The 19,332-nt window shown below is 43.6% G+C and overlaps 2 protein-coding genes across 10 annotated transcripts in view; one reads left to right on the forward strand and one right to left on the reverse strand.

Moving 5' to 3' along the window:
* ZNF827 (zinc finger protein 827) overlaps nucleotides 1–10,485 on the forward strand; it is a 123,493-nt gene extending 113,008 nt beyond the window's left edge. For all 5 annotated transcript variants that reach the window (XM_083631016.1, XM_083631019.1, XM_083631020.1 and 2 more), the window contains 4 exons: nucleotides 1,830–1,996; nucleotides 3,609–3,800; nucleotides 3,899–4,076; nucleotides 5,729–10,485. In XM_083631016.1, coding sequence (XP_083487142.1) covers nucleotides 1,830–1,996; nucleotides 3,609–3,800; nucleotides 3,899–4,076; nucleotides 5,729–6,536 — 1,345 coding nt within the window. In that variant the 3' untranslated portion in view covers nucleotides 6,537–10,485. The remainder of the gene's footprint in view (nucleotides 1–1,829; nucleotides 1,997–3,608; nucleotides 3,801–3,898; nucleotides 4,077–5,728) is intronic.
* LOC310770498 (uncharacterized protein C4orf51 homolog) overlaps nucleotides 1–19,332 on the reverse strand; it is a 35,907-nt gene that overhangs the window by 9,360 nt on the left and 7,215 nt on the right. For 2 of the 5 annotated variants that reach the window (XM_083631397.1, XM_083631396.1), the window contains exons 3-6: nucleotides 17,933–17,997; nucleotides 14,599–14,683; nucleotides 14,393–14,484; nucleotides 12,853–12,911 (exon numbers count right to left, since the gene is read on the reverse strand). In XM_083631397.1, the coding sequence (XP_083487523.1) occupies nucleotides 12,861–12,911; nucleotides 14,393–14,484; nucleotides 14,599–14,683; nucleotides 17,933–17,997 (293 nt within the window). In that variant the 3' untranslated portion in view covers nucleotides 12,853–12,860. Of the gene's footprint in view, nucleotides 1–9,995; nucleotides 11,886–12,729; nucleotides 12,912–14,392; nucleotides 14,485–14,598; nucleotides 14,684–17,932; nucleotides 17,998–19,332 lie in introns of those variants that run through there. The other 3 variants (XM_083631394.1, XM_083631398.1, XM_083631395.1) reach the window with 2 other exon arrangements.

The following is a 19,332-nucleotide window of genomic DNA, read 5'->3' on the forward strand; positions in this document are numbered from 1 at the left end:
ACTTCCAGCATTTCCCAGCCTGCTTCTGAATCCATTTTGTATACCCCACACATCCACTGCACCTTCCCACTAATATCCTGGAATGCTTAGCCAAATAACCTATCACTTGTGGACTTTGGTCTAGCAGAGAATGTGCCTTCCCCCTGCCACCTGAATAGGTGGACTTAGTCAGGCATCCATATAATATCTACTTGTTGAGTCACAGCTTTCCATTTTCTGAAAGCCCTTTGAAATGTGGGATGAACCAGGATGCAGCAAGTGACAATATTGCCATTTGTTGTAACCTGCCACAGTAGGTTATAAGCCCTGCAGCTACTCCTCCTTTGGCCAATGGATGGGTTCAGGTTGGTCTTCCCCTTGTTGTGATGTTCTTCCTGGGGGAGCAATTTCCCAGTGGCCCTTGGTACACTGACTGATGACAGAAGTCAGAGTATGCTGCCTACAGAGTGTGCTGTGCTTATCCACTTCAAGCAAGCAACTACACAGTGCCCACTTGGAATCCAAACAACACTGGACCCCATTGCATGGGTCATTCCTATGTAACTGCTTGCCATGCATATCTCCCATATAAATCACACCACTGTAAACTGCCCTGACAGCATGCCATGGTATGCTGGGAGTGGTGAGTCTGTATAGCCCAAATGTTGGTCATGGAGTGTCACTGCTTTTGCAAATAGCTACCCCCAAGCTGATTGTGCAGACTAGGCGTTAGGTGACTTGCCAGCCAAGGCTTAGAAATTAATGTTTACAAATCCGACTGGAATGAGAGATGTAGTATTCAGTGTTTTGACTTGTGTAAAACTTGCGAGATCCTGTAAAGAACATCAGCTATAGTATGTATACATACGGAAGTGTATTATCCTGCCTTTCTAAGCAAAAGCCAGTGCAAGACAGTTTAGAACCATTTGAAATAAATAATACAATTTAAAAACCATCTAAAATGCAATAAACCTGAAAACAGCACTAGCAGTAAAATAGATAAATTAAAAAGGTATTTCCTTTTAAACAAAAAACACCCACCGGGGAATAAACCCGGGTTTGGTGTATTACTCAAATAGGGCAGTGGTGCGCCTCTTTGGAGTGGCCATTCCATAATCTGAGCATCAGGACTGAAAAATCATTTTCGCTTGTCTTGTCCCAACAAGACTGGGTCAGAAAGCAAGGAGGGTCTCGTACTAAGCAACATAATCTGGTCGTGGGATGCTTAGGAGTTTGAAGGCCAAACCAAGCCCCTAAACCTTGTTTATTGGTTGCCAATACCAGCAGGGCTAGAAGCTGATTGCAAAATGCCTCTTGGTAGCGCTTTGTGTCTGCAGAGCTGATGAGTGCTCCCTGAGCCCATTTTGGCTTGCTTCTGTTGAGATTGCCCGGCATTTCTGCGCAAGATCCCAACCTCACATGGGACTGTTTCCAAAGCTTGGGAGCTGCTTGTGAAGTCTGCAGCAAGCTCTCCATTTGTCCACGTAGCAGCCTGACTAAACATCTTGGCAAGGCTGCAGCACATCTTATTGCCCAAAGGAAATAGCTAGGTGATGTGCAGCATCTGGAACCTGTAGTTTTTAATTAACTTTATGATTATTTAGCATCATTATAGCGTGTTTGGGATTGTTGCCTTGTGCCTGCCCTTAATCATCTTGGCATGGCTGTCAGTTCAGAAACAGTTCAGCAGACAAAAGAATATCCCAGTGCTATTTAAACAGCGAGAAGAAGACAAAGTTAGTAAAAACAGGAATTGGTCAGGTTGAATGAAGAAAAGTGATGTGTATCTGTCACAAAGCATTTCTGTAAATGCACACTCCTTAATCTTTCTAACTCTCTCCTGCCTCCAGTTGTCATGTGTGTGGATTTGAAACCGAGATGAATGTCCAGTTTGTCAGTCATATGTCGCTTCATGTGGATAAAGAACAGTGGATGTTTTCTATTTGCTGCACAGCCTGTGACTTTGTTACCATGGAGGAGTCAGATATGAAGGCTCATGTCGCCACCAAGCATGCAGGTGATCACCCCAGATCTGGGCTTGTCTCCTACGGCCATCTCTCTCCTTCCCAACTTCTCCACCGAAATGTTGGCTGAGGCCCTCTTGGTTGGATACAGTGGTCTGCAAAATTCCACTGACAGAAACTTCAAGTGCATGATTAAGACCACACTGTTTTTAAGATTAATCTATATCATGTGTTAAAACTGCATAGTTTATCATTCTGTTTAGAATGAACCTTAAAAATCTGAGGCTGCTGTGTTTAGAGTTTGTGAGTGTTAATTGCTTCCATTAGATAAGAGAAGGCAGGGACTCACTAACACCTCTTCACACTATCTACGTGTGACCTTCCTTTGCAAATGCTTTATTTAGCATAATTTAGGCATCCTCCCTCTTACCTTTTGCAAGCATGAGGAAGTGACCTTATATCCGTGGGTAGAAATGACTTCAGTGACTTCACAGTTTCTCATCAATGGAAATAGGGGTGAGTTGCAGGTGTTTTGTTAACACTAGACCAGTGCTGGTTTCCATTCTCCGCAACTATTTGAGCCAGTGTGGTGGAGTAGTTTGGGTGTTGGACTAAGACCTGGGAGACCAGAGTTTGAATCGCCACTCAGCTGTAAAGCTCACAGGGTGACATTGGACCAGTCATTATCCATCAACCGAAACCTGCCTCACAGAGTTATTAGAAAATGGGACGGGGAATAACTTTCTACTCCACCTCAAGCTCCTTGCAGGAAAGGTGGGAAATGAATGAAAATGAATGAATGAATGAATGATATGCTGCTGTAGGAGGAAGTACAAGGGGGATCCCAGAAAGGCTGGAATCCAAGGAGAAGCTTCACTCTAGTCATAGAATTGTAGAGTTGGAAGGGACAAGGGTCATCTAGTCTGAAACTCTTTAATGCAGAAATCTTTTGTCCAGTATGGGGCTTGAATCCACGCCCCTGAGTCCCCTGCTACATACTGAGCTATCTTTCAGTGTGTCTCTCTGTCTCTTCTAATCAATTGAAAAATGGGGAGATCATGCCTTTCTGAAGTGCTCCATTAAATCTGTAATTCAGTGCAAGTAGGACAAAGAAGGCTCTCATAGATAATTCCATTGCTTCCAAGACATGTCTACAGGAAGATGACACTGGGTGGACTAGAACTACAAAGCTGGCAGCAACCACAGGTCATCTTGCCCCAGCTTCTGCCCATATTCAGAAGCATCTATCCACCAGCCACACGAGGATCAACCTAAGAGCAGAGCATTCTGTCAGCAAATTGCTGTAGCGTCCATAGTTCCAGCCTTTGGGAGCTCAACCTCCTATTAAGAATCCTGCATCTACAGCAACAGAGAACCTGGCTAAAAGTCTGAGGCTCTGCTCCAGCCATGGGCAGATAGTTGCACAAAACTTGGTTGTTCTAGATGAGGATGTTCATTCCCATGTGAAACAACTGATGCAACTGGCCAGATCAGGTGGGCAGGATGAGCACCACACCATGTGGGTGGAGTGGTGTGTGCAGATATGCAAGAACAGCTGCTGCAGCACATGGATCTCTGCCTGCATCTGGGGCAAAAATTTTATATAACCCTGATACTAATAAGCAAGCTAATGCTTTGGGTTCTGTTGGTTGGGTTTCTCCGTAGGTGAAGAGAGGAAGACTCCAAGCGACTCAAACAGCCCTTCATCTTCTTCCCTGTCAGCACTTAGTGATTCTGCCAACAGCAAAGAAGATGCAGAGACCAGCCCCAAGCCCAAGGCTTCAAACAACCTGCTAGTTATTTCCGTAGTGCCTGGTAGTCAGACCTTATTGAACACGGAAGAAAAATCAGAAAAAGGTAAGGAGTTGGTGAAATGGATGCAAAGTCAGTCCCTCCACTTGCACAAGGCTTTGGTGTGCGACTTAGGTAATAGTGTCTGTGATTTCCTCTTGCAGGTTTTGAATGTGTTTTCTGTAACTTTGTCTGCAAAACAAAAAACATGTTTGAGCGCCATTTGCAAATCCACCTGATTACACGGATGTTTGAATGTGATGTGTGCCACAAGTTCATGAAGACTCCTGAGCAGTTACTGGAGCACAAGAAATGCCACACTGTCCCCACCGGTGGGCTCAAGTAAGGAAAGCAAGTACACAAACCTTTACTGTGTTAAGTACCTCAAATATTGTGGGGATAGTAACGGGAGCGGGGAGAGCAACAAATTTGAACAGGATCCATTTCTGCCTGGAGAGACAGAGCCAGGGAAGTTTACTGTAAAAATCACATTCACTACTCAACAAAACCCATCTATAAAGGACAGGATACAGTTTTTCTCCTCTTACAACACTAGAACTCATTGACATTCAACAAAGCCAAAGATTCAGCATAGGCAAAAGAAAGTACTTTTTTCCCACACAGCATATAGTTAAACTGTGGAATTTGCTCCCACGAGAATCAGTGATGGCCAGCAACTTGGATGGCTTGAAAACAGGATCAGAAAATTCCTGGAGGATAAGGTTCTCAAAAGCTACTAGGTACTCCAGTGTTCTACCTCCATTGCTGGGCTGCAAAAGTAAAGCAATAGATGTTGACATCTAAGGGTGGGCGGCCTCCATCAGACCATTTAGTCCAGAGTTTGAAAATGAATCACTGAAAATAGATACAGCAAATATTAGGCACTTTGAAGTTTCATTATTTTCAGTGGCAGAGAATTAACCAAAACGAATGTACTAACATGTGTTTTTTGATGTAAATTTGTTTACTGCTGGTTGAATTTTGCCCATTGTTACGTGGAGCTGAAATTCAGGGGCGGGAGTAGAGATGGCCTGTCTCTCCTGCTGTAGCAACCCTTTTAGGTACTGTTTCCAGAGGTCTACAGAGGTTCCATGATTTGGCTGAAATTGGAGAGAGTCAGGGGGCCTTGTGGATTCTGTAGTCTGGTTCTCACATCACAGTAAGCCAGAGACAAACCCTGACTACAGATTATGCTTAAAGAGAGAATTTACCCCTGGTTTGTGGTTTGGATGACATGCTAAGCCAAACTTTGGCTTAACTGCCATCCTGCACCGATATATGAATGGAGAGGAGAGGAGCAAAGTGCCTGTGATCTTCTCCTTGGGGCCCCTCAAAACAGCACATATGAAGCACACCTGAGATTAGTGAGAATATTTTCACATCAGCTAGACAGTTGAAGCATTATTGTAGTTTAGTTTACCAACTGAATAATTATGGTTTGGTTTGATACACATAAGCTAGCTATTACTTCTCTGTAAGGGTGGAAATAAGTTCAAATAATGAAACACTCCTTTGAGTGTGAAATCCTGAAGGCTGCTTCTCACATTGCATTGGTTTTGGTGTGTTTTTTTAAAAACCATCAAGTCACATTTTATATTTGAATTTCCAATTTTAAACTGCTCATTGTGACATTATAGCAGAGGGTCACTCACAATCTGGGTACCTATTTCTTTAACCTGAAATACCCCCCCCAAAAAAATAAAAACCCGCCAAGCCCAAAATGTTTCACCTTAAAGACATCTGCATTTGCATGTCAGCTTACGTTATAGCAGTAGCTTGACATTTCACGTCTTAAACAGCCAAAGACTAGCCAGGCCGCACAACAGGGTGAAGTGGCCAGCGACAGCTTCCTGTTTTCTCTGCAGTCATAGTTTGGGGGGAAATTGAATGTCATGAATGTGTGGAATGGCAAATGTTTGGAAGAATGATTGCCCAGACCCTGTGTTTCAATATTTCTTTGGCGGTTGTTCTTGGTTTCCCCCTCCCCCCGGCAGGTGCCCGTTCTGCATTTACTCCACCAACCGCCCTGCAGCGATGGAATGCCATTTGAAGACCCACTACAAAATGGAATACAAGTGCCGGATCTGCCAGGCAGTGAAAGCCAATCAGCTGGAGCTGGAAATGCACATCCGGGAGCATCGCCTTGGCAACCATTACAAGTGTGACCAGTGTGGCTACCTTTCCAAGACGGCCAACAAGCTGATAGAGCATGTGCGCGTACACACCGGGGAGCGCCCTTTCCACTGTGACCAGTGCAGCTACAGCTGCAAACGCAAAGACAATCTCAACCTGCACAAGAAGCTCAAGCACGCTCCCCGCCAGACTTTCAGCTGTGAAGAGTGCCTCTTCAAGACCACCCACCCTTTTGTCTTCAGCCGCCATGTGAAGAAGCACCAAAACGGGGACTGCTCCGAAGAGGAGAAGAAGGGCCAAGGGGCAACCTCCAAGGAAGCTGGCCCTCTCCTAGCTGCCAACAGCCCCCGGAGCCTCTTGTCGCCTCTCTCGGTGATGTCTGCCTCCCAGGCGCTGCAGACAGTGGCCATGTCGGCTGCTCACGGCGGCGGGGCAGAGCCAAACCTGGCACTTAAGGCCTTGGCCATCAACGGCACTTCCCTGTGCTTTGACAAGTACCGGAACTCTGAATTTGCCCACCTCATTCCCTTAACCATGTTTTTCCCCAAGAACCACTTTGAGATCACATTCCATGCACCCAGGCCACAGACTGTACGGCCGGACGACACTTCGCCGAAGCACTCCTTCCTTGCCTACCTTGGACTAACAGAAAGGGCAGAAACTGTCTGAGGGCAGCCAAGTACTGTACCAAAAAAATAATACTCTCCGCCCACCCACCCCCACCCCCCAACAGACACCCAACAGGTATATGCATTGCTGCAAACCATACACCCAAGAGGTATGGCTGGCTGAACATTTGTACTATAGATCATTAGTAGTAAGGTATAGGAAAAAAATGGCTCTGTGTGTCTCCTTAAATGCATTGACATGAAGGCTGCTTTATTAAAACTCTTCAGAGAAGTGACCTCCTGCATACCTTCAGAGGCATGTTCCCAGTACTCTTATCTAAGAAACTATTTTGTCTTGTTTAAGCTGAACAAGAGCGTCCTTAAAGGCAATCAGCACTTGCTTAAGGTTACATATTGATGCATTTTCCTTTTGAGATGGTGAGTGTGAGTGTGTCTGAAGGGAGAGTCAGTGTGCCATGACATTGCTTTTGCACATCCTTTTGTACTGGCTTATTTAATATGAACACATGAAGCTGCCTTATATACTGAGTCGGATCAGTGCTCCACCTAGCCCAGTAACGTCCACTCTGACAGGCAGCCGTTCTCCGGGGTCTCAGGCAGGGGTCCTCCCCAGCCCACCTGCTCTCTGGGATTATTTAACTGGAGATGCTGAAGATTGAACCTGGGACATTTATACATGCAACGCATGTGCTCTACCACTGAGCTGCAGCCCCCTCCTCTCGTGATGATTATTGCAGTTCTCCAGTCTCACCACCTTGCCTGCCTAGCTTTATTTTACAGTTACTGGAATGCGGATACAGCAGTGCTAGGTTCGAGAAGAACTGGCATGCCAGTCAGCACTACTTGGGATTTGCTTAGTATACTATAGTGCTTGCTTTGGCCTCAGATCTGAGAATTCAAGGATGAACTAGAGAAGCAGGAATTGCTTCTAGCTCTGCAAGGTTAAGGCTGTTTTACATGGTACATTTCCCCCAGCTGGCAGTAATAATATCTGTGTAGGCAAATGCATGGGCACTGTAGTGTTGGACATGTAATATGGTTTTACTCGGTGTACATGGACTGGGTAGAAACTGTGCATAGAGGCTGCCTCTTCCCTGCCCCCCGCAAAGCACTCCTACCACCCTTGAAATGTTACAGTGAACATGCATATTCCACCACAGAGATGAGGTTTTTTTCCCTTCGTAGAGATAATGTATGAAGTGGCCCTGAACACACATGTGTGAACAGACACTTGGTGCAGATCAGGGTGGTGGAATCTGCAACCCTCCATCTGTTGTTAGACTCGTCTCCCATTGGCCTCCAGCAAACATGGCCAGGGATGATGGGAGTTGTTGTCCAGCAACCTCTGGAGAGGCCAAGATTCCCATTCCTGGTGCAGACAGACCTGTAAACAGCAAGTGCAATTCATACACGCACAAGGTCAGATTCTTCTGTAACTCAGGGCCACTTCTTACAATAAGTTTTGTATTTGAGTACAGCTATCCAAGTATCAGTTTTAAATGGGGCACATGTATTGCATTTAAATCACTGCTTTTCTTTGTGAAATAACTGGAGTCAGGAATCTGATCATTTCCCCATCATGTTTCTGTCTCTTTCGCTGGGAAGAGATGTGATTTAAACACACGTGCACCATTCAAAACTGATGTAAGGTCAATAAAAAAAGTATCTCATACCAAGAAGCCCTTTTGATCATAGATCAAACATACACATTCTCAGTATGTATTAATGCAGTGATTACCTTGGTTTGCAAAGACAAGAGTGTACATTCTACAGAGATTAAATCCAGGAATAGGGATTTTTAAAAGGAAGGGTTTGCTATATTCTGGGTATAAATGCTCAGACTAAATAAAGGCAGGTTTTGCACAGTGCTTGAGTCTTGCACTAGTATGTTTCTCACTTGCAAAAAAAAAAGGTAAGAAAAGAAAAAGTGTAGAAGATTAAAAAAAACTTTTGTCGACTGAAGAATTATCAGATTGTATATTTGAAAAGTTAATGGTGGAGTCTTTTCAACATAAGAATGGTGCTTTTTAATCATATTATTCTGTTCTATATCCCCAACTGTTCAGCTATATTTTCAGATTTTGTGTCCCTATGAACATTACCCTTCATGTTATTTGTATTCCTTTGTATTATTTTGTTAATGCCTACTTAAGTATACTCTTCTAGGAAGCTAACTTTATATTTTCTTAAAGCTCTTACTTTGTGGTCATTAAAATGACATAAATATTGCACTTTATTGCAGTAAGAAGCAAATGTTGCATTCCTAATACACAATCGAAGTCAATTGTTAACTTTTCCCAAGATTTAACTTTTCTCTTGCCCATGCACTGACATTTATTACGTATCATTATCACATACAGTTTCCTCCACTGAACATGTACGTGAGAATAAGTCCAGATCTGTGTACGTGTTCAAAGACCAGAAACTGTTTACATTGGATGACAAAGAGGAAAGGAACCTAAATATTAGCAAGCTATAATACTAATGTAAAGTAACTACAATCAAAATAATGAGAGCCTGCACATGAGCTTAAACAGCATGTGGCCTCCCCTAATTCAGCTACTATGGTAAAGTAAGTCATTATATTAGTTGTTCCTAACACATGTTGAGCCCTGTTTATTGCACTTAACTCTGCTAAAACTACCCTTTGGGATTCATCCTTTGTTTTTTTGACAAACAAATGTTTTCAGATAAGGTCAGTACAGTGTCATGAATTGTGGCATTCCATCCTAAGATGTGGTGGTGACTTTTGCTAGTCACTGTCATGCTGTCACTTGGTCGGTGGTACAAGGTACACCAGCACCATGCAACTCTTAGAAATCAGGTTGGCGCGCGCACACACACACACACACACACACACACACACAAAATGGTTTGATTTCCCATCATTCTGAGCAATTTTTTGTAGGTTTGGAGACTACCCATGTCTGATGTAACCATTTATTTAACTGCAGTCCTGCCACCGGATTGAATGGGCTCCATTATTTCCTCTGCTAGGAATTTTAAGAGAAGCTGTGATGCTGAAGCAGGACTTACTCGCTAGTCAATAATTTGTAATTAAGAATGGGATAAATGAGTATCTTTTTGGTGGAAATCAAGGAACTTCTCCCCCTATAAGCAGTTGCTGCAGTTAACTAACTAAATATACCCAATACGGTTCTGGTCAGATTTGTCCAAACTGTCAAGTAGTGAGTCTTTCTTTAAAAGGCAGGGTAGTGGGAGAGAGACCAAGCAGTTTGTCAGCTGGAACACAAGCATAGGAATGTTAAAGGAATATTTTCTGTAAACCAAATGGTGCAATATAACATAGGAACTTCAAGGAATGAAAGTATTACAATGCTCTAAGCAACTGAATGCCTTGGGTTTAACCATTTCCTTTTTGTATTTGTCTGTCATAGTGATGCTTAATGTAATTGGGCAGCTTTATTTAGCACTTTGAAACACTGAATTATTTCTGGAAAGTTAGTTATACATGATTTCCAAATAAGAGAGAGAGAGATGCATCAGGAAGTGTTTTTATTTTTTTAAGGAAAAAAATACAGTATTTATCAAAGCCCTTGCATATACAATAATTGGTTTGCTGTTTGAAGCTAAAGAAAGGAATGCTCCCTACAGATATCCTTTGCTTGTTAAAAGACTTCACATTTCCACCAACATGCTCACTTTGTATCTGCTTTTCTCACTATGCATTCTTTAAGATAGGCTGGTTTCTTGTTTTCCATCTAGTAATTTGCTTACATTCTCAGCACTTTTCTCGCTTCCCCTCTCCGACCTTTCTAACTTGCTGTATCATATTCAAATATCACAGTCAAGGTTTGTGTACATTAATGGAAATTTGTATTGTATAAAGCTTTTTGCATTATAAGGCTGTACAGGGTCATTTTGACAGTAACTGGTATATTTCTTTGCATCTTACGTTGCATTGCCAATTTCTAGTGTATCCAGTTTGGAAGTATATATACTCTAATTAAAAAACAAAGTTGGCTATACTCTGGCATCATGTGTGCCTCTCTTTCCCATTGTTTCATTATTGGGTGTGCAGAGAATAAGGAATTTAGAAGGGAGACCTAAAACAAAACATTGCAGTATGGAGTGATTACTTCGCAGGACTCGGCTAGTTTGTTCTCATCCCCGGGTTTCCATTTTCCCTCCTCCCAACTGTCAAGACAGCATTCTGTGGCCCAAAGCATGCTGAGTCCTCATTGGGCAGTTTTTCTGTCCCACCCACACTTGCAAGCCAAAGTTTTCCCCCTAAAGATTAGTTGTACTTCTGAAAACCTTGGAGTTTGCCCAAACCAGGTGATGCTTCTCTTTTGGTTATGGGTGGTGCTGTTTTGGATCCACAAGCAATAACACTTCAAGCCCAAATGTTGAAAACAGAGCAGATGCTATTAAATGCTGGTGGGGAAAGTTGGTAATGCCTGTCTAGCTAGAAGAACTAGGGAAACTGAAATAAAACGTTAGCATAATACTACTTTGGCAGTGCTGTTCTGATAAATTCCTATTTATGTTTCCAGGGTTACTTGGTGCTTCAGTTTAAACTGAGACACGGTGGATGTGTTGCTAGGAATAGATCATGCAACAGGCTCCAGGGACAGTGTTGTCTTTTTAAACCTTCTCCATGCATAATTCAGACTGCTGGTTTATCATCTATAAAACCCTGTAGAATTTATGCCAATGTTTGAATTACAAGTTAAAATACATTCATATAGGCATATAACTAAGGGCACAAAAGTTCCTAGCCTGCAAAATAATCGGTAGCTTGTGGGCTGACTCCCTCCTCCAACAACAGCCCATTTGGTTTCTATACTGGGTGTGGAGGAGTGATGGGGTCCTCCATTCAACCTCTGCATGTTCACTAAATGTGCAGTTCCTTGTCACAAATGGCTACTGGGTGGGGGATTAACTATAAGGATGCACTACCATGGTTTACATTACAGTAAAGCAGTGAAATATGCTTCCTTTATGTTTCAGAAATAATTCCTGGAAACATCTTCTATTAATATTTAAAGGTAGTAGATACTACTGCATCATTCTCCTTAAAAAGAAAAGCTACCAAAGATTATGTTTCTGCTCTAAATAATAGTAGCTTGGAGGAAAGCAGTCTGAAGGTGTTCCTTCTAAACCCTTTTCCCCTCCTCAAGCTGTTTTTTTCAGCCCAGCTTCTGTTTCCTAATCCATAAATTTACACCGATGATTCATAAGAACATAACGAAAAGTGCCGTGCTAAAGGTTCTGAACAGGGTTGAGGAACTTGTGATTCTCGAGAGCATGTTGTGCTACCCATCAGCCCCAGCCAACATGGCCAATGGGCAGGAATAATTTGATTCATATCCAACAGCACCTGCAGGGCCACATGTTCCCCATCCCTGGTTTAGAACATCTGGTTCTGGAACCAAAAAATACATATGATCTCTTGTAGGAATTGCTCAGGGCAAAGGAAAACATTTCTCTATAACCAAGCCTTTGGCTGATTAAACAATCTATGGCCTCTTAAATGTGTTTGTTGTTTATCCCCCAGAGAGTGGGTGAGGGTGCTTTCACTTGATGTGCATGACCTGATTTGTTTTCCCACACCAGCAACACTCCCTACCAACTCCTTTTCAGAAAGCTGTCATCAGTGCATGCACAAAAGGCTGTTCGAACTGTACACACATCCGCTTAACCTCAGCTTGCGTTTTCACATAGGATGGAGGCCGGGGTTTTGGGGGGGGGGCGCATCAAAGGGGAGCATTTCTCAAGAAACTTCAGGACACAGATGGATTGTGGCTAACTAGCAGTGGAAGCACATTGGAAACAGAGTAGATAGTAATGTGCAAATACCCTCAAAACACCGAAAGAGCTTCTTGTGTGGACAAGTATTTTATCAACAAGGTCAAACCAGAATGAATTCACAATTCCAGCCCCATCCCCCAGTATCAATGCATTTTCTAGACATGCAGTAAAGCTTCTCCACCTCCAAGGGCTATTCCAATGCATTTCATGTAATTGGTATGAGCATTTCTAAATGGATGTGAATGTGCTCCCCTCTAATGAAATTAACAAAACCCATGCGCAGAAGAAATCAGTGTGTGCATCAGAGCACCCACAAATCTCTGGAGCAAATTTTAAAAATGCAAATTCTTTACTGTCTCTTGAAATCTGCTGGTACCACCAGTATCTGCTGGTACTATTGTAAGATTTCTTTTTCCTGGACTAAACACCACCCTCTCTCCCAGGTACCATATATGCTCTTTTTGAGTGAATACTGCAAAACATTTTATGGGGTTTCTTCCATGTTTGGACCTTGCTTCTCCAGGAGTTGGTAACTGATTCAAAGAAACATGCATCTGGCTCCAGTTTAGGCATGGCCATACCTGCACAGTCAGTTGAGGTCAGGGAGATCTTGAGTCACCTTTTCCATGATTTGCAACCCCTGAAACAAATGAGATGGAAATGCCATTCAGCGTACAGGTTCACTTGTAAATAAATATCCATGGATGTTCAGCAGAACATCCATGGATAGGACAGGACAGAAAAGTCAAATTTACAGATTTTTTAATAGATCTGAAAGAGTCTTCAAACTTGCTCGATTTTTAATTGGGTGTCTTTTTCTCCTACCACTAAGGCCCAGTTGTTCAGTCATAGAATCATAGAACTGTAGAGTTGGAAGGGACCACAAGGGTCATGTAGTCCAAGTCCCTGCAATGCAGGAATCTTTCACCCAACATGGGGCTCGAACCCACGACCCCGGGATTAAGAGTCTCATGCTCCACCCACTGAGCTATCCACAGGGTTTTTAGGATATGTTCTATTCCATTAAGATTGCACGGAAGAAGAGAGAGTAGGCCATGACCCCTGATCCCAGCCCCTGCCAACCCCTTTCCCAAAACCTCTCACGCATTGGAGAGGTGTATTCAATGGGGAATGGTGCTGATTGTGCAAAGGCTGGAACTTATGCAGGCGCATGATCCCCTTATCAGCCCTTGTCAATGACGGCTGGCTATAGCAGTGTGCATTGCTTCCGTGTCTGCTCCCACCTTTTATCTCCTTAGGAGATGGATTTAGTAACAAAACACATAATACATGGCATTCATAGAGCACTTTAATTCCATTACTGCCATCACATTAGGGTTTCTCTGGAATAATTTATTATTATTATTATGGGACGCGGGTGGCGCTGTGGGTTAAACCACAGAGCCTAGGGCTTGCCGATCAGAAGGTCGGCAGTTCGAATCCCTGCAACAGGGTGAGCTCCCGTTGCTCGGTCCCTACTCCTGCCAACCTAGCAGTTCGAAAGCACGAAATGCAAGTAGATAAATAGGTACCGCTCCAGCGGGAAGGTAAACGGCGTTTCTGTGCACTGCTCTGGTTCACCAGAAGCGGCTTAGTCATGCTGGCCACATGACCCAGAAGCTGTACGCTGGCTCCCTTGGCCAATAAAGTGAGATGAGCGCCGCAACCCCAGAGTCGTCCGCGAATAGACCTAACGGTCTGGGGTCCCTTTACCTTTTATTATTATTATTTATTAACTACACTCTGAAGCTGCACTTGGTATACTTAAGTAAAGCTTCGACTGGCTTTGATGGTGATTAGGGTCCAGCAAAGCAGGGATGGCGAACCTTAGCCAGCCTCCATCTATCTGCCAGTAAGTGGCTGTCAGCTTCCTCCTCAGTCTCAGTGTTGCCCCTTGTAGGACTCAGCAGGGAGGAGGATGGGAACAAAACTAGATTTGAATTGACTTTGCCTGTATAACTCCCTCTCGGCCTTGCTGATGTGGTCCAAAAGAAAGCCAAGCAATACATTTGGCACCAGCTTGGCTGCAGGAGTTGCCTGAAGGAGGCATGCAAGGCGACATCCAACTGTCTTAGGGTCTCCACTGGATACAATCCATAGCTTGCAAAGACCTGTACTTACCATTGAATCGGAACTCCCAGTAACAGGCCACCCGGTCAGAATATCCTGACTTGCAGTTGATGGCGTCCCCATTTTTATTCCAGTTTGGTTCCCTATAATGAACGGAAAAAAATTAAAAAGTAAAAGCAAAAGCTGGAAATTTTGCCACGGGAAAATGAATAAAATAAAATAAAATTCCACCAATTAAAGGAATCTGGAGTGCTCACCGTTTCCCCTGGGGTATTTCATCGCCTGCTGAATTTCATACAGTGGTACTGCTGGTGATGGAATGATGACTGCATTATGATTCATCTGTATATATTTTTTCAAAGGAATTGAACATAAGGTGATGAGATCGTAAAGTTGCATCAATTATAAATAACACGCCTACATATACAGCTGGGCGCCCTCTTTGCCATTACTGTTTTGTTTGCCATGAATTGTATCCTGGACATCGGTGAGCTAGCAACATTTGGAGCCATTGGATAAATTCCAGGTGTTAAATTTCTAGAACGAGAGGCACCGGCACTTGAGCTTGGCTGGAAGTCACCATTTCTGACCTCTCAGCTCTCCCAGTGGCTGCTTGAGGTGGAGTGACAGGATGCACTTACGGGAAGCACACTCCGTGCATGCTGAAGACCACTCTCCTGGGTTACGTTCCGCATCCTGGAACTGAGCTCTGCCTCAACAGAAGCCCCGCAAACCTCACTTTCTAAAATGAACCACAATCCCATTAGCTGAAGTTGAAATATTACGAGTACTGAACACAAACACGTCCCATTGTTTCCATGCTCTGCTTCCTCCTCTCACATGGAGAAAACAGTAATTATTCTCCTGGCAGAAACACCCTCTCTGTTGTCAGAGCTTAATTTGAGAGATGGCTCACTAGAACTTGGTCCCAGTATCAGCATGTAATGCCAGGATGCACATATACCTTCAGGGTATTTTTGTGATATAATTGCCATCCATGTGGAAGGTGGTTTGCAGGGGCACCAAAGGGCAGGTCACTGCCCCCAGGGAGCTTGCAATCATACCGAACAGAGGTGAGGAACCTTTGCCCTGTTGGTTATTGTTGAACTGCAACTCCCATCACCCATCGAGGATTGCCAATAGCCAGGGATGATGGGAGTTGTAGGAAGCAACATTTGAGAGTCGGGTAGGCTCCCCACACCTGCTCTAGAACGTGTAAAGAGTGATACTCTTGCATTTGCAGTGATGTGCCCAGCTTAAGGCACCTTTTCAAACCTCTTATTTCTGGGCAATGCTTCTTAATAGTGCATGCAAATACAAGCCTTTCTTTTTAAAAATAATAATAATAAAAAATTATCAGGATAATGGGTCTTCTTCTTTGCTCTAGTGGGTTAAACTACAGAGCCTACGACTTGCCGATCAGAAGGTCGGCGGTTCGAATCCCCACGACGGAGTGAGCTCCCGTTGCTCGGTCCCTGCTCCTGCCAACCTAGCAGTTCAAAAGCACGTCAAAGTGCAAGTAGATAAATAGGTACCGCTCCGGCGGGAAGGTAAACGGCGTTTCCGTGCACTGCTCTGGTTTTCCAGAAGCGGCTTAGTCATGCTGGCCACATGACTCGGAAGCTGTACGCTGGCTCCCTCGGCCAATAAAGCAAGATGAGCACCGCAACCTCTGAGTTGGTCACGACTGGACCTAATGGTCAGGGGTCCCTTTACCTTTACCTTAGTGCTAGACCCAATCCTGCAGCAACAGAGTCTTCCCTGTAGGATGCAACAGAAGCATTGCAGCAAGAGAGAAAGCCTGCTTGCTTCTGTGAAGTGTTTGTGAGAGAGCGTGTGCATGCAAAGGAGAGATGTGTGCAGCCTAAGTGCTGGAAATGGGGTGTGCCCATTTGACCAAAGGATTTTTATTTTTTAAAAATATATGTTAATAAACAAGAAAGCAATCCTCGAAATGGCAAGGCATCGCTGTAGGGGTTAATAAAATGAAATATAACTACCCAAAAATGAAAGGGTTGCAAAAAACGTTTATAGATTAAAATGAGTAAGTAGCGTGGTGACCTTTATCAAACAAGTGAAGTGGGAGGGGAAGGAACTGTGTGTTGTTATTAATGATGTCACAAGCACAATCCAGTTAATCACGGGTGGGGAAACTGTAGCCTCACCCCACCAGCTATTGGACTCCAACTCCCACCAGCCACAGCCAGCATGGCCAATGGGCAGGAATGTTGGGAGTTGTAGTCCGGCAACATTTGGATGCCACAGGTTCCCTACCTCTTAAGTAGCCACTCAAACACTTCTACACCTACGTTTAACTACTGCTGGTGGGAGGAGGGTTAAAAGCTGGTTTGCCACTAAGAGGAAAGCAAAGAGAGAATAACATTTTCCACATTTCAAAAAATACATCATGTGTACAAGCAATTTGGACCATCCTGCAGGTGCCTGCAGATTTACACCAGTCTTTGCCAACTCCAGCTGGTTTTGGACTATAACTCCCATCAGCCCCAAGCAGCATGTGCCAGCTGAGGCTGATGGGAGTTGTAGTCCAAAAAGCTGGAGGGCCTCATTTTGACAACAGCTGCTTTACCTTGTCATGTCAGCGCTCAACCACCTAAGCCACACATTGCTAGGTCACTTTCACAACTACAGCAGAAGGAGCAGCATCTGTGAGCATATCCCCTTATAAAGCCGGCACCCAAAGATCCAAGACTTGGCCATGAAATAAGTCAAAATCTCACATAAACTGGAACACACACTGTCTTCATCACTCAATATGCCAATTCTCACACCACTTTACTTTGTGGCCACTAGAGAATAAAAAGCCAACCACATCTCAAGGGAATCCTGCTGGAGCCAATAGGATTATTCTGCGATACATGGCTGGAAGACTGCAGGCTCATTATTCTGCATTTTTGCTCGTCTCATCTATGCAATTTTCACTAGCTTCCCTGCCTCAGAATGCTCAGGTGTAGACAATCAGAGGCAAAGGGGGAAGAAAGAATTGCTATATTGGCCTTGCATGTCATGCCTTCCAACATGACAAGTCTTCACTGGGCAGTGGATGCACTTCTAAGGTTCAGGATGAAATTGCACAACATAGGTGTGAATGTGTGCAATGAAACAGCTTCCTCTTCTACCCCAGGGGAGGGGTGGGGGAGCGCCATGGAAATGTCTATTTGGGGAGAGAAACTGTGGCAGGAGGAGGTACTCAATCTGTCTAAAACCCAGTGCTTTTTTTCTAGAAAAGCAGGTGCCGGTACTCACCATGAAGTTGTTACAGTAAGTGCCACACTTTTTAACAACAACAACGAGAGAGAGAGAGATGCCGGTACTGCATATTCTTGAGTACCCCCAGGAAAAAAAGCACTGCTAGCACCCATCACATTTCTTGCAACCCCCAGAGAATTCCAGCCTATTGTTGAAAGAAAAAAACCCAACCACCCATATCTGGAACTCCTAATATCTGCTTTTCTCAAGAAGTGGCTTCATGCTGTGTGTATGTGTGCTCTTGTTCACATCCATTTGCACATAATGAGTAGTTGGTCCTCAAGCGACACATACACAAACACACAAATCTAGTGCTCTACTCACTTGTTGGGAATGGTGTTGAAATTTCTTCCTATTACTTGAAGACTTTAAGAAACTTGGATGGCAGCCTAGAGGGGACAAACAGGAAAAAGATTTTTCCCTCCACGAGGAATTTCCCTGAGTCCAATTTTTTTACAAATGACAAGGCATGACACAACTGCTTTTCATTCATAAGCGAAACATGCATAGAGTTAGATCAGATGCAAGCCTAACCTGGATGGAAAAGTAATCTCAGTTATTGAGCATTCTCGATTCTCTTCTCTAGATACCTGCTTTTGTCTACCTTGTGTAGGGTGGCCACTTATGCATTGCAAAAAAAGAAAAAAAAATGTAGCACCAAAGAAAAAGAAAGAAGTGGATAGGTGTTGGCATATGTTAATATATATGCACATGTATGAATAATTGCTATAATTTAAACAGAAATAGACCAAAATACAGAATATATAGTGACATACATTACTATCAGGTGAGCATGACAAAATGCACATCTGATTTTTCATAAGTCCTCTTTGTGGCAGAAATTAGGGGCAGGCAAGTCAGGCGAGCACCTGGAATGTCAAGATTGGTGATGCACTGAGCATAGAGGACAGTAGGCTCAGGGGGTGCCTGTCTTGGGCTGTCTATTCTGATATCCCCTCAACAAGCTGTAGCAAAAGTTAGTACTGTTTTGTTTTCCCTTGTGAAGCTGGCAATTAACTTGTGCGGCCACTGCTGCATTAAAGTTCTTCTCTTTCTCTCACATGCAGGAATATTTACAACATCAGTCAGTGTGCATTCAAGAAACACCATCAGTGGGAATGATTACAATCAAATCTGTGCATATTATGTTCATTGTCTTATGCGACAGAGATAAATGTGTGGAAACTCCGCATCAAAATCATGTAACAGATAGAAGTTGAACAAATGGGGGAAAGTTTATCATCTGACCTCCAAAATCACCAAATAATCTATCCCTCCTAATTCGGCACTTGCCTTATTATCACTAGATTTGACCCCAAACTCCACCCTTAACTCTAAAGAACTAATTTCCTTCCTGTACAGAGCAGCTAGACTAGTTATTGCCCAACAATGGAAGGGAACCTCTAATATACCAACAGAGGCTTGGGTTAATAACATCTGGAGTATTGCTCTATCAGAACGCCTCACAGACCATTGGCAACAAATCAAAGGCATCTCTGAAAAAGACACCTTTGATATAATCTGGTCTCCCTTTTTCTCTTTTATTGAAGAAAAACAGGATGTTTTAATGCCATCATCAGGTGTCTGTGGAGGGGATATATTCATTGAAAATGTTGTGCTTGAACTTTTGAATAAATGTGTGTTTTTTAATTTAAAAAAAGACATCGAAGAATTGGAGGTCACCAAAGACCTCCCTTTGTCTAGGGCTGGCCTAGCCACTCTCT

Source organism: Podarcis filfolensis (assembly GCF_964270895.1).
Source record: "Podarcis filfolensis genome assembly, chromosome: 9".
Lineage (NCBI taxonomy): Eukaryota > Metazoa > Chordata > Lepidosauria > Squamata > Lacertidae > Podarcis > Podarcis filfolensis.